The sequence below is a fragment of the Taeniopygia guttata genome, chromosome 5 (assembly GCF_048771995.1).
Source record: "Taeniopygia guttata chromosome 5, bTaeGut7.mat, whole genome shotgun sequence".
Classification (NCBI taxonomy): domain Eukaryota; kingdom Metazoa; phylum Chordata; class Aves; order Passeriformes; family Estrildidae; genus Taeniopygia; species Taeniopygia guttata.
Window position 1 is genome coordinate 11,240,434 of NC_133030.1, and position 14,840 is coordinate 11,255,273.

Consider the following 14,840-nt stretch of genomic DNA (forward strand, 5'->3'; position numbering starts at 1 on the left):
TGAATCACCAGCCTTGCTGTCATGAAAAATGTTGTCACCACAAAATTCCTCAGGTGGGAAGGGTTCAATCCCTTCTTGCTGGATTCCAGAGGCCAGGAAAGCAGCTCAATCCTGAGAAAGGAGCATTTCCTGAACTTATTTCAGGAAATATTTATTCATAATTATAATAAATATAACATAACATAATATAAATTCATAATTACTAATTCATAATAATTATTCCATTATTTCAACCTAAACTGTCACACAGCCCCTTCACAGGCCTACAGTTACAAAGATGGGAACACAGCTGGGAATTGCAGAGATTGGAAAAGAAGGAGGAAGGGGACTGAGAATCTGTGTTTTTACAAGAATCTGTATTTTCACAGCCGCATCCAGCGTGAGAAGCACCAGTGCAGAGAGGCTGAGGAACAAGAAGAGAAAGTGACACCACCATTACTTTACATCAGCTGGAAACTTTCTCTTCTTCTTCCAGGTCCTTCAGAAGTGGCTTTTTCCAGGAGTAATTGGAGAAGACAGTTCTACCCCTTTCCCCACATCACCCTCCACCAAAACCAGATCTCTCTGTTTCAAGCAGCTCCTGCTTTCCTGTCAGGTGGGAGGATGAGGATTAAGCAACAGCACCTCCAAAAGCAATGAAACCTCAAGGATGAGGAATTGGGAAATGAGTGGGATCTCTTCCCAACCATCACATGACTTTTATTCATCCTCCTCCTTGGGAATGAGGTAAATTTCCATTTTCAGACAACGTGCTTTGCCTGGTATCTACAAGAAAGAAATTCAGAATGTCATGATTCATTTAAAAAGCATCTTTATTTCACCTGCAAAAACCCGTGTTATATCATAAATCAGGGAATAATTGAAAGGTTGATCAGCTGTAATTTTAGTTCAGTTGCTCTGTGAGGGATTCTGTCCTTTACAGCTTTCTCCATGGAGATTCCAGGAACTTTGTTAATATTCCCATCATGTTCCAGCACTAAGATTACAGTCAACAAGCAGGGCATTGTTTGAAGTTGGTCACTGAAGAAGCTCCCAGCGCCCTTCCAAATGACACTTCCACCTCACCTGCCTGTCAGAGGCTGCCTGGAAAGAGAGGAATCTCCCTGCTGAGTCCCAGAGCTCCTCCTGCTCACTGTGATCTGGGAGGGGAAGGGAAAGGAAAGGGAGAGGGGAGGGAGGAATAGGGAGACGAGGGAAAATGCTGGCCTCAGAGTATCAGGAGACAGGTAGAGAGCTGTAGAGGAAGAGGGGCAGAGGGAGAGAGCAAAGGCATCTGGAGCTATCTGCCGGGAAGGGAAGGGAAGGGAAGGGAAGGGAAGGGAAGGGAAGGGAAGGGAAGGGAAGGGAAGGGAAGGGAAGGGAAGGGAAGGGAAGGGAAGGGAAGGGAAGGGAAGGGAAGGGAAGGGAAGGGAAGGGAAGGGAAGGGAAGGGAAGGGAAGGGAAGGATCGCAGCACCTGGCCCCCTTCCCAGCCACCAGACTCAGCGCGGGGTCCCTCAGCGTAGCGCGGGCGAGGCCCGTGGCACAGGGGCGGGGGACAGCCGAGCTGTTTCGGGTTGTCCCGGTTTGTCCCGGTTTGTCCCGGTTTATCCCGGGTTATCCCGGGGGTCGCGGCCCCGCCGAGCCGCCACGTGGGGGCGCCCGCACTGCGCTGCCCCCGCGGACAGCGCGCTCCGTGCGCCGCTGCCCCGGGGCACGCCGGGAGTTGTAGTCCCAGCGGCACGACGGCGGAGCGGTGCCTGCCAGCGGCTTCTCCGCGGTTCGGCGGGGCGGCTCCACCACCGTTGTCTCCTCACGGACACTCGGGGACCTGCAGGGTGGTTTCCGCCATCCCGCAGCGCTGCCGGGGTGAAGTGCCACGGGGGGATCTGGCATCGGTGTCGCGTGGGGATGGCGTCAGCGAGAGGCGCGGGCGGTGTCATGGCCGCGGGGGCGCTGTTCCTTTATGAACCCCTCAGGCGGGGGAGTGAGGCAGGGCAGTGCCCGGGGCTCTGTACCGGGGTCACACATTGAGATAACCCCACTGGAACTGTGCCAGACATAAAATGTTGCAACAGAAGAGTCAAATTGCATAGGGAACAAGCCTACCCCCGACATTTGGTTCCTCTGAGAAATCAGCATTTCCAGTGTTTATAAAAGCCCTGATTATCAGCCACAGGCTGCTTTGGGTTGGGAGGGACCTTAAAAACCATCACTTTCCATGGACAGAGACACTTTCCACAATCCCAGGTTGCTCCAAGCCCCATCCAGCCTGGCCTTGCACACTTCCAGGGATGGGGCAGCCACAGCTTCCCAAGGAAATCCATTCCAGTGCCTCAGCACCCGCACAGGGAAGAGGTTTTTGCCCCAAAATGCCATCTAAACCCACCTTCTGCCAGTTTGAAGCCATTCCCACTTGTCCTGTCACTTCTTGTTCAAAGTCCCTGTCCAGCTCTCCCTGAGCTCTTTTCATCACTGGAAGGCTCCAAGGAGACCTTGGAGCCTTTTCTTCAGGCTGGACATTCCCATGAGCACCAACAAGCATTTTGTAACACAATGAAGCCGAAATAAAACCTAATTACGTTTTGGGAGGGGAAACAAGGGCTTGTGGTCTAAAGGCAAAAAGAGAAAATTGAAAAAATATATGAAAGTGGTGAAATCATCAAGAAAGCAGGGTGAGAACAGGCCTGAAAGATGTTTGATGACAGCAGAACAGGCCATAAAAATATGATAAAATATATAGAAATTATATTCCTTTCTCTATAGAGGGTATGGCAGAGCTGACAAACAAATGAAGTATTTTCCTGTACAAATGTTTTTTCATTTTTCAAGTTTAAAATTAAATGTTGCATCTGATTCTTGGATTTCTCACAAATATTTTGTGCATTTACTTTCCACAGGCTGATTAATTCTTAAATAATTGATGGAAAGCAAGCCATGAGCATTGGTTTTAAATATTCAACCGCGAATATCTTTAAATTTTCCAAGCAATTCCCCTCACACTTCTTTTTTACCTGAAACTTGAATTTGAATTGGACTCAGTCTGCTAAGAAAGGCATTCTGGGTATTATTTTAACCTTACAAGAAAAAGCACAAAATTTAACCCTAACTTTGCAGAAGTTAATGCACATTTCTGCTGATGCCAGGATAAATTCTAGGCAGGGCAGAGAAAGGAAGCCTGGGTGAGCAGTATAAATTCTGAAATTCTGCAGGTGTTTACCTTTGAGTGAGATAACACAAAGTTGTCTAAAATGGGATTAATAAACAACCAGATTTTTACCACCCCCAAAGGGATAAATTTCTCCCCAGTATCCAGTCTGATCCTTCCCTCCTTCATCTGGAAGCCATTTAAAGTCAAGTGTTTAAAGGGTGGCCACAGAGAGTACAAAGTCTCTTCACAAGGAGCCTTGATTCTATGAATCCATTGTTTGTATAAGAATTAAAAAATAGGGAGGAAATGGAGGAGAAAATAGCACTGGCATGACAAATGGAACTTTTTTTAATTCACAAAGTCCTGGGAATTTTAAAGCCAGAACTGCAGTCCAACCTGAATTTCACAAGTGGATGCTATTTTTAGAGGAGAAAAATAAATCATTCACATCCTCTTTTATGTCACATATTTGCATACCTAGCAGCACCATACAAAAAAAAAAAAAAAAAAAAAAAAAAAAGAGGGGAAAATCTGCTCTGTTTCATTGTAAGTAATAAAATCCACACATAAATAATATAGTTAGACTTTGCTTAAGGAAAAAGAAGGGTTGGTTGGTTTTTTGGTTTTTGGTTTGGTTTGGTTTAAGGCACATCAAGAATTTCAGGAATCCTTTATGTTTAGGACTAGATAAATGAAAATGGTCTCTCACTAGTTACATGAGATTAGCCAATTAATAGGTGAAATCTGATTTTCAGTAAGCAAAGTGTAAATGCACAGAGGATCACTCATATGGGAATTTCATCGACAGAGTATTTTTCCTCGATTTACTTGGTGCTTCCATGCCCGTTCCCAGGGCAGCTCAACTTCTAGGAATGTGAGAGGATGTCTGTGCTGATGAGTCAGTCCGGGGGTATTGATTTCTGAGTGCAGCCAAAAATAGACACTCAGGGAAAAGAGGAGCAGAAACTGGGTGAGTGTATTTTGATCCTATCCTGCTAAATTTTTCCACTGGTGCCAAAGAAAATCACAGCTGTGTCCTTCCAGTGTCAGAGGTTACTGTGCATGAGGAAAATGAAAGAGGATGTCTTGGTTTTGCAGAATATTTAGGGATTAGCACTTTGATTAGTGAAGGGGTGATACAGCTGATGATAAAGAGTGAACCTCTAATGGACACTTCCCACCTGACCAGGTTGCTCCAAGGCCCATTCACCCTGGCCTGGAACACTTCCCGGGATGAGGCAACCACAGCTTCTCTGGGGAAGAAGGAGAAAAGAAGGAACATATTTCTTGCCAAGTTATCCAAAGACCCGATCCCAGATTTTGCTGTGAGCCTTGTTCGGTCCACTGGCAGCAAGCAGCTCCTTACAGTGGATCTTTTTGGGAACACATGGCTGGGGTGGGTGGAGAGGGAGGGAACTGCAGCAGAATTAGACCTGATAATCCAACCTTTCCACCTTAACAAGCCAGGAGAGGCATCTAAATCTCTCATCTGGACACACATTGGAAACCAGGCTCTAGTTTGGTACCTTGGAATTCAGATGTCTCTTTTAAAAGGCATCCAGGGTTTGGAATTGCACACAGGCTGATGTCCATCCTTAGGCATGTCTCCACACAGCTAGATTTAGATTCCATCACCTCTGGAAAGAGGTGATTCTCCAGTCCTGCAGGGAGCAGCCACCCAATGCCCTTCATCTTAACAAGCCCTTTTGAGCATCCTGAAGATGCCTCTAATGATCTTAGAACCTTCTTAGGAAGCTCCTGGTGGACCTCCCTCATCCTTCTAACAAGTCCCCAGGGACAATTTCACAGGCACTGTGTCACCCTGTTTTTCTGAAAGTTTTAAAGTTTTTCTAAAAGTTTTTTATGCTTTCTGATGTTTACATATTTTTACTGAAGTTCTTGTGCACTGTCATATAAATAATGATTTTTTGCATTCTTCTTTGTAAGAAGAGAGAATTAATAAACTGTTAGTTTGACCAGCGTGGTTGGAAAAGTAGCAATTTAATCCTCCAATCCACTGTCACTTTTAGAATTCTATATATTGCATAGCCAGAAATAAACGTTCTCTTTTTTCCCTCTTTTGTATCTAATGTGCATGTGTAAATTATTTCATGTCGTAATGCAGCAGCACTTGGGGGAAGGAAACTTTCCTCCTTTTTAAAGAAAACGAAAACTTCCAGAGCAGTTCAGTTTGTCCCAACTTCTCCACAGCTTGGTTGGAGAATTCATGGCTTGGCCAACACCTCTGCAGTCCTCCACTTGGTTGGTGTAGAAGTTGTGGCAGGAATTTGAGGGATAATTGATCCTACATCATTATCCTTCACCAGCTCCACCAGCAGCTGCCCCTGGACAGCAACTTGTGGTTGGCAGAAGTCCCTCAGAACCTTGTGGACATCCCAAGGGAGCCATTAATAGCCTGAAACAGATTCCAGGTTCCAGGGATTCTAGTCAGGAGAAAAGTTGTGCATAAAGACAAATCCTGCTCCTGTGCCCTGGTTGTGCTGCCATTCAGAGCCCTGGAAGAGCTGGAACAAGGAAGTTTTTTCTCTGCATAAATATCCTGCTCACAGTTGTAATCTCGTTCACACTGACAAATTTTCTTGCATTTCAGACACCTACGGCTACAATTAATACAAAGTCTCATTACAGAATGGAAGTATTTAAATATTCAGAGCCACTTGTAGCTAAATAAAAGAGATTTTATAAAGCCTATTTCATCATAAACTTTGGGGGTCAATCAAGTGAGAATAATCTCAGCATTTTTTACAGATTATTTATTATTTCTCTACAAAGAAGAAAGGTGGTGAAGAGAGGGATGAGCTTCAGGAAGCAGCATTACCATTAGGATTTGATGCAGCAAGGAGAAAAAAATGGGAAAAAGGAAAAATGTAGTGGCAAACATTGCTCCCGAGATTGAACTCTGGTGATTCCAGCAAACAACAGATACCCAGCAAGGAGAGAGAGAGAGAGAGAGAGAGAGGAGAGCGATTTCAGAGCTGATCCATAAAACATAACTTAACATATTTGGAGTTTAATTTTGAAAGGGATATAAACCGCTTTCATATGGTGTATGTAAGTGTGCCTCAGTATCAATTCCCAGAACTCCTGCCCTAAAATATGCATCCAGCACCTGCCTGCTCTCACCTCAGCTTCCTCAGTGCTCAGTGGAGAACAGCATTCCCAGCTGGACTCTTCTTCTCGTGTGAAAATGACCTAAAGCTGTGCCGTGCAATTCTGAAAGTGAACAGCTCTCCCTTCTAACTGCAGAGGGAGCCAAAAGAAGGAGTTTTCAGCCCAGAGGAGCAGTTTGGAGGCCAGAAAATGAATTTGGATTCCAGCATCTACTTTTTAGATGTCAAAAAGTTAGAGAGGAACAGTCACAAATTGTAGTTTCTACCCAGCTGATGGTGGAGACTGAGCGAGGTTTTCTTGTCTTGTTAAAGCCCTTCTCACCTGGCTGATCACTCTTTTTAGGGCACATTTTACCTCTTTGTTCCTGAGGCTGTAGATGATGGGATTTAGGAGCGGGGTGATCATTCCATAGAGCATGGACACGACCCTATCCCAGTGTGGGGAATAGGTGAAGGAAGGGCGGACGTAGGTGCAGATGGTGGTCCCGTAAAAAAGGCAAACTACGGCCAGGTGAGAACCACAGGTGGAGAAAGCCTTGTGCCAGATCCCAGGGGACTTCCTGGCCAGGATCTCCAGGAGGATATAGAGGTAAGAGACCACAGTGACCACGCAGGCACTGCTCCCCAGCACCCCGGCCACCACCAGGATCACCAGCTCCCTGCTGTGGGTGGACGAGCAGGAGAGGGCCAGCACGGGAGGAATGTCACAGTAATACTGCTGGATTTTGTTAGGGCCGCAGAAAGAGAGCGTGAAAACCAGAGAGGTGTGCAGCAGGGAGTTCAGAAGCCCTGTTGCCCAGGTGCCCAGGGCCAGCTGAGCACACAGCTTGGTGCTCATGATGCTCGGGTACCTCAGGGGGTGGCACACAGCCATGTAGCGGTCGTAGGCCATCACAGCCAGGAGGAAAATCTCCGTGCCCACCACAGCGATGAGGGAAAAGTGCTGGAACAGGCAGCCAGAGAAAGAAATCTCTTTGTGCTCCAGCAGCAAGGCCCCCAGCATCTTGGGCACGGTGATGGTGGGACATAAGAGATCCAGCAGGGATAAATTGCTGAGGAAAAAGTACATGGGGGTGTGCAGGTGGGAGTCGGTGCAGATGGCAATGAGGAGAGTGGTGTTGCTTGCCATGGTGGCCAAATAAATGAGTAGAAACAGCACAAAGAGAAGCAAACGGATTTCTGGAGCATCAGAGAGGCCCACGAAAACAAATTCTGATACTGCTGAGAGGTTGACCCTCTGCATCTTATCTCTCATTGCAGGAACGTGGCAGAGGTTTCCCTGGAATAAAGAAGGTGTAACTTAATCACAATTTCATCCCCATTTTGAAGATTGTTAGAGGGTTTTAAGGTCCATTTTGAAGTTCAAAACCATTTCCAAGCATTGGCAAACTCAAAATCTAAATTTTACCCACATATTCCTAATGCAAAAGGCAAAATGTAGGTATTAAACTTCACAGTGATTAATGCAAAATGTTAGTTTTTGCAAGTTGCCACCTCAGACTGAAGAGCTGGAAGCTGAAGTTGCCTTCCCTGTAGTGTCCAGTTTGGACACAGCCCCAGGCAACACAACAGTGCTTTCAAGGTTTTCTGTTCAAGGGGAGTGTGGTATATATCCCTAAAATTCCTTTCAACATAAATTATTCAGTATTAATAATACCATTAAAAAAGGTCTAGATTAGTAACAGAAGCTAAAACTTACTTTTTAAGGGAGTAATGCTGTCAGAAAATAATTAAGTCTCTCAGAATCAGCAGATAGATGCATGTTGGGGTTTTTTTTTCAGATTTTGAATGGGGTTTGGAGCAACCTGGTCTAGTGGAAGGTGTTCCCTGGCCTGTGGCAGGGGGTTGGAATCAGCTTTAAGGAGCTTTCCAACCCAAACCATTCTATGATTCTATCATAAAAATGAGTTACAATTTGGCACCCCATTAAAGACCCCACAGTTTTCTATAAATTTTACCCTACAGACTTCCATAATACCATTAGTACTTCTAGCATCTATCTGGACTTTCCCCCCATCCCATTTCCCCAGTTCAAAGTCTAAATATGGCATTAAAGGATCTTCCCATTTACCCCAAATTGCTTCATGGAATGTAGCTCAGTATTTACAGTAAGGATTTACATGCCAGCCCTATAGCAAGGGAAAGAAAAATTCAGTCCAAATGCCTCCTTTTTGGGAGACTTTGGGATTGATTTTGAGATGGTGGGAATATTGTACCACATTCTCATTTGTAAGAGATGCAGAGATAAATAGATTGATGAAATATTCCATCTGGCCAGGCTCCTCTGTGGTCTCATGTTCTCCCAGAAGCTTGAGAGGGAGCAAAGTCAGGGCTTAAACTACATAAGAAATACTAAACTCAGCAGAAATAAAATGGACATCAGTTGTTCATAAAATGGGGAGCTCATTCAGGTAAAATAGCACAGAAACAACACAGAAATACTCACTGCTGCACATAATTAATTACAGGTGATTTATAGTTGTCTGTGTCTCCAGGAAACAAAACAATCCTTTTTCTTCTTTCTACATGTGACATAAAAATTATTTCACTCATAAGGAAAAGATGAATCCCGACAGAGCAGCATTGGAATATTCACACAGACACCTGCCAGCACTGGCACAAGGGCTGGCTTGGCTGCAGGAGTAGGCACCTCTCTTCTTTAATGAGGTTTTATAAATATGAGGGAGTGTCTGGGGAGAAGTGTATCTGACAGTTTTTTTTGATGTTCCCTTAATTGCATGTATGAGGGGTTTGTCAGAACATTGCCAAAAGAGGATGGAAATCGAAGGAACCAAAATTACCAGCACTACTTGGAAGAGCTAACAAAAATTCCCCTCTGGTCCTATTAAGCATCCATCTGTGATTTATGGGCGTGACACTTCCCATGTGATGCCCAGAACTGGGAACAGGCCTGTTCCTCTTCCAGCAATACCTGGCCATAAATTCTGCACTGTTCACATGAAGGACTTTGGCTGTCCATCATTCTTCCAGCCTGTTTGCTGTGTTTGCAAACTCCTGGAAAATGAAAGATTCTGCATTTTACATGGACAAACGGTGATATTACAAGAGGGAATGGTTTTAAACTAAGAGATGAGGGATTTAGGTTGGATATTAGGAAGAAATTCTTCCCTGTGAGGGTGAGGCCCTGGCACAGGGTGCCCAGGGAAGCTGTGGATGCCCCTGGATCCCTGGAAGTGTCCAAAGCCAGGTTGGATGGGGCTTGGAGCAACCTGGTCTTGTGGAAGGTGTCCCTGCCCTTGGCAGGAGGTGGAACAACATGAACTTTAAGGTCCATTTCAACCCAATCGATTCTAGGACTCTATAAACTGGAATTCCCCAAGGGTCACACAGCACAGGCCTGTCCTGCCATGGGAGTGCAGAGCTGTGGCTGGAAAAAATCCCTACGACCCAGACCTTTCCCTGTGTACTGCAGTTGGGCCAAAGACCATCAGGAATCACATTTAACGTGGAGTTTTGCAATAAAATATTTTGTAACAAACCCAGATGCCAGAAAGAGATACAGCAAAGAGATCCATCTCTCACCTCTCCCCTCCAAGCCAAACCATTCTGTAATTCTGTTCCCCTCATAAATCTTAAATGTTTATTTTGGGGCGGGATGTATTGGCTTCATCAAGGAGCCAGTCACCCAGGCTCTCAACTCTACATCTAAGTTGCTTATTTACAGGGATAGTCTTAGCTGGGTTATTATAAGTGGAAACACAGGATAGTTTTTGAGATAAGTGCTCTGCCTCAGGGTAAATAAATAAAAATTATATTGCATTACATTTTATGATAAAAATTCATTTAAAAAACACCCTAAAAAAAAACAACAGGAGAAATATCTCTATTTGCAGAATCCAGATGTGCACTAATTGATGATAGGCTGGATTAGACCCCTCTTGCCCACCCCTCCCTGCCATCCCCACTGTAATACAACCAAAGTGATTTGATTTTGCCCACTTCTGGGACTACCAGCTTTGTCATTGTTTGAGATTTCCACCAAGGAATGCTTATTATGAACTCAGGGTGACTAGAGTCTGCTGAAATGCTCCCTTTTCTCTGATGTCCATTTGTGTTTCAGTCCTACAGTCTTTAAATAAAATTGATTAGCCTGGGATCTCTTCAGGCTTCTTGGGATTTAACAAAAGCATTGCAGAGATCCTGCCAGTTCTCAAAGGATTTTTTTTCCCCTTTGAGGCCATTTTTCATTGTCCTCTAGGTGAAGGTAATAAATCTGAGGATGAGCTCATGGAGCTGATAATTTCTGTCTGGATTTTAATGGTGCGCAGTGAAGCCAATTTACACATGGAAAAACTCAGCTGCTAAAACTGCACTTTTGCAATTTGTCAGGCACCAACTTTTTAACAGCATCTTCTGAGACCTTGTTAAAGTCATCCCAAGATGCTTCCAGGGGAGAAAAATCAATTATATTCCATTGTTTGTCTTCATAAAATGGTTTGGGTTGGAAGGGGCTTTGAAGCTCATCCCATTCCAGTGCCCTGCAATGGGAAGGGACATATTCCACTGGATCAAGTTGCTCCAAGCCCCACATATTGAAATCCCAGCTCCCAAAAATATGTAATTTTTATTTATTTTATCAAAATTGGAGCAATTGCTTCAAATCAGTTCACTGTTGATGTCCCCATTTTATACCTAGTGAACAAATAAACACCAGCAAAATAACTGGACCAGAGCTCCAATTTGCCTTCCATTGATTTAAAAATATTTATAAAATCTTTATTGGAATGTTGAAAAAATTATCACAGTGATACATTTTTTTCTCTATTGAAATTTACCCTAATTGACTTAAAGACCATTTTAATTTTTCAACATTTTCCTCTAATGCTAAAAAAAAAAAGCTGTCTTCCAGCTCAAGTCATTCTGTGATGATCCTGAGTAGAAATTCACAATTAAAAAGAAATCTCATTTGCAAGGATGGGAGATGTTTGGAAATCTCTCTTAACCAGGAGGATCAATGACTCACTGGTGCTTCTGATCCTTCTCTTCCTACAGGTGTGGGAGTGAGGGCTAATTTAAGACAGTGCAGAGACACAGGAAAAGTGGAAATTCTTTCATTTCCTTTGCAGCAATTTAGATTGGATATTAGGAAAAATTCCTTCATGGGAAGGGTTTTCCAGCCCTGGAACAGGCTGCCCAGGGCAGTGGTAGAGTTGCTAATCCTGAAGGGATTTAAAAGCTGTGTGGATGTGGCACTTGGGGACATGGGTTAGTGGTGGCCTTAGCAGCCCTGTGAAATGGTTGGACTTGATGACCTTAGAAGTCTTTTCCCACCTCAGTGATTCCATTCTTTTATTTAGGTGGGATGAATCTAATCCTAAATCATTCGAACACAAAGAAATTTATGGTGTTCTGCTCATGACAGTCACTGAATTTCTATCCCTGCTGGGTTTGGTGATGTAACTGCTGCCCTCACAGAGGCAGTTTGGGTTGGAAGGGACCGTACAGACAATCCTGACAATCCCATTTCACCTCCCTGCCATGGGCAGGGACACCTTTCACTATCCCTGATACCCCACATTTCTCCAAACCCCATCCAAGCTGGCCTGGAACACTTCTAGGGACAGGGCAGCCATGGGAAACCCATGCCAGACCACCACAGGGAAGAATTTCTTCCCAATATCCCATCTAAACCCACCCTATGTCAGTGTGAAGCCATTCCCTCTTGTCCTGCCTTTATGCCCTTGTCTGGAGTCCATCTCTACTCCTTCTCCTTCCTCTATATATTGTGCCTTGCATGATTTTAATAATTTACTTATGTGAGAGAATTATGACTAAAAATATTCTTACATGTCTAAAGGTAACCCTACAAGCAGAATCTGCACCATCTCTGTCTTCCAGTGTTGGTGGGTGAATTTGGGGACACTTAGTGCATGTGCCTCTGCCATCTGCTGTCACAGCACAGGAAGAGCATGTCAGAGACAGAGACAAGCCTCACCCTGGATTAATTTCTTTATTTGAAAATTAGGTTCTCACATGAGTGAAAGTGTTTAGGAAGTTTGGGGTTTTCAGCATGGATTTTTAATATTAACAGTTCTATGTGTATAGAAATGTATTTGTACATAATTTGAAGTCTGTGGGCTTTAACCATTAAGACATTATTTTGTAGAAGTAGAGTAGGAACGTGACTCCAGGTGTAACTCTGGGTGTAACTCCAGGGTTCTGCCAACCCAGCTTGTCTCAGGAGGTTCTGCAGTGCTTCCAGAGTCTCCACATGGATTCCTTCACCTCGCTGCTCCTCAGGGTGTAGATGAGCGGGTTCATCATGGGTGAGAAGATCGTGTAGATGACACAGACGTACTTGCTGGTGGGCAAGGTCCCAGCAGGCCGCAGGTAGGTGAAGATGCAGGGTATGAAGAGCAGGGTGACGGCCATCATGTGTGAGGCACACGTGGACAGTGCCTTCCAGTTCCCCTGGGAGACACGGGCCCGGACCTTGGCCAGGATGAGCGTGTAGGAGGCCACCAGCACCAGGAAGCAGCCCAGGGATATGAGGCCGCTGTTGGAGGCCATGAGCCACTCGGTGAGGGCGGTGTTAGCGCAGGCCAGGCGGATGACAGGCGGCACGTCACAGAAGTAGCTGTGGATGGTGTTGGGGCCGCAGAAGGGCAGCTGGAGCACCAGCAGAGTCTGGACAGTGGAGTGGATAAAGCCTCCAGCCCAGCAGGCAGCGACCAGGGTCCAGCAGACCCCGCGGGCCATGATGGCCGTGTAGTGCAGGGGCCTGCAGATGGCCGTGTAGCGGTCGAACGCCATCACCGTCAGGAGGAACATCTCCGAGGAACCCACAAAGTGCAGGAAAAACAGCTGGGCCATGCAGCCCTCAAAGGCAATGGCCTTGATCCCTGAGAGCTGGGCCACAAGCACCCTGGGGGTGGTGACAGAGGTGTAGCAGATATCGATGAAGGACAGATTGCAGAGGAGGAAGTACATGGGCGAGGAGAGCTTGGGGTCAGTCCAGACTGCCACGATGATGAGGAAGTTGCCCAGCAGGACCATGGCATAAGCCAGGAGGAAGAGGGTGAAGAAGAGGAGTGTCAGCTCTCGGGTGTCGGAGAACCCCAGGAGGATGAATTCAGGCACCCGGGAGGAGTTTTCCTGTGCCATTGCTGCAGCTCAGGCTCCCATGGCACAGGTTGGGGGGGTGGCCAGGAAGGGAATGGAATGAGCTACAGCTCCAAGGCTCATGGATGGCGTGAGCAGGATGCATTTGCTGCTGCAAAAAAGCACAGTGTCTTGTCACAAATGACAGAAAGCAGTTTGCACTCACCCCCTCATCTGTCCCTATTCAGGTCTCTAGCCTGCTCCTCCACACTGACCTTCTTCCCTGAACTCACTCTGACTACTATTTTCCTGCATTGTGGTTGGTCTGCTCCCATTCTGTCAGGGAGAAATCACAGTATTATGGAATTATTAAAGTTGGAAAAGCCCCCATTGAGTCCAGTTCTCTCCCCAGCACTGCCAAGCCCTCCACTAAACCATATCCCCAAGTGCAACATCCATACTGCTTTTAAATCCCTTCAGGAATGGTGATCCAGCACATCCAGCTCTCAGATAACAAGAGCTATGAATGCTGGAAAAATGCTGTGCTGTCATTTTACCTGCTGGAAATTTGAAGTGACTACAAGCAAATGCTGCCATTCTCAAGCATGAGCTGTTCCATGTTCTGACACTCCTCTAAACTGAGGAAAGGGCTCTCCAGTTAGCTTATCCACTCTGAAGCTGGGAACACATGCACAGAAATCAGGTTTGGGAAGTTCCTCACTGGAGAAATAACACAGCAGAAACTGCAAAACCCTGCATGGTTTCTCTACCTTTATATTTTTTAAAGTTATTTTTAAAGTTTTTCGGTAGATAAATACACCCACTCTCCTGTGGAGGTTAAAGTGGGACAGCAGAGGAATGCACCTGTCCATTTAAAATCCCTCCAGGAAATTCCTTCTCTGCTCATTTCTGCCAAGGAGTTTATAACTCAGCAAGCAGGAGGTTACAAGAAACCAGATGTCTGTGATGCTAACAGCATTGAATAAAGCTGCCTTAAAAGATCTAAAAGGCCAAATCATTAGACAGGGGACATCAACAGGACACACACATTGTCCTCTGGTATGTTAAATATCCACTGTATTTCTTCTGCTGTCTTTTTTGGACAATTTCAGTTTAAAGCCAGTGCTTCCCTGAAGGAATAACAGAGAAATCCAAGTCAGAACATGTCACTGACATGTGTAATAACAAACCCTGATAATTTAGCTGAGGAGGATGGTAGAAATAATACCCAGATCCTGGCTGTGGTGTGAAACACTCCATAAATACACCTGTAATGACACTGGGGTAGTGAATGAGATGTTGCTGCTTTACTGACAAACACCCACAAATCCACCCTCACAGCATTCCCATGCAGAACACCAAGATCACTAGTGTGTGATATTCCTGAAAGTGCTCAAAACCAAGCTGGACAGGGCTTGAAGTAACCTGGTCAATGGACCTGGCCATGGCAGGGTTTTCAGATCAAGATGAGCTTTAAGGTGCCTTCCAACCCAAACCATTCTGGGATTCTAAATCTGT

The 14,840-nt window shown here is 45.3% G+C and overlaps 2 protein-coding genes and 1 long non-coding RNA gene across 3 annotated transcripts; all 3 read right to left on the reverse strand.

Annotated features, from left to right (window-relative positions):
* Nucleotides 1-650: 650 nt before the first annotated feature.
* Nucleotides 651-1,925, reverse strand: LOC140684242 (uncharacterized). Its single transcript, XR_012056208.1, has 2 exons — nt 1,456-1,925; nt 651-765 (listed from the first exon to the last, which is right to left on the reverse strand). It is a non-coding gene; the product is annotated as an uncharacterized lncRNA (long non-coding RNA).
* A 4,597-nt stretch (nt 1,926-6,522) lies between these two features.
* LOC115495348 (olfactory receptor 5AR1-like) lies at nt 6,523-7,679 on the reverse strand. Its single transcript, XM_072930774.1, has one exon. The coding sequence runs from the start codon at nt 7,513-7,515 to the stop codon at nt 6,523-6,525; it is 993 nt and encodes a 330-aa protein (XP_072786875.1). The 5' UTR covers nt 7,516-7,679.
* A 4,580-nt stretch (nt 7,680-12,259) lies between these two features.
* LOC115495655 (olfactory receptor 4Q2-like) lies at nt 12,260-13,490 on the reverse strand. The gene has a single exon (XM_030275369.4). The coding sequence runs from the start codon at nt 13,383-13,385 to the stop codon at nt 12,459-12,461; it is 927 nt and encodes a 308-aa protein (XP_030131229.4). The 5' UTR covers nt 13,386-13,490; the 3' UTR covers nt 12,260-12,458.
* Between the last annotated feature and the right edge of the window lie 1,350 nt (nt 13,491-14,840).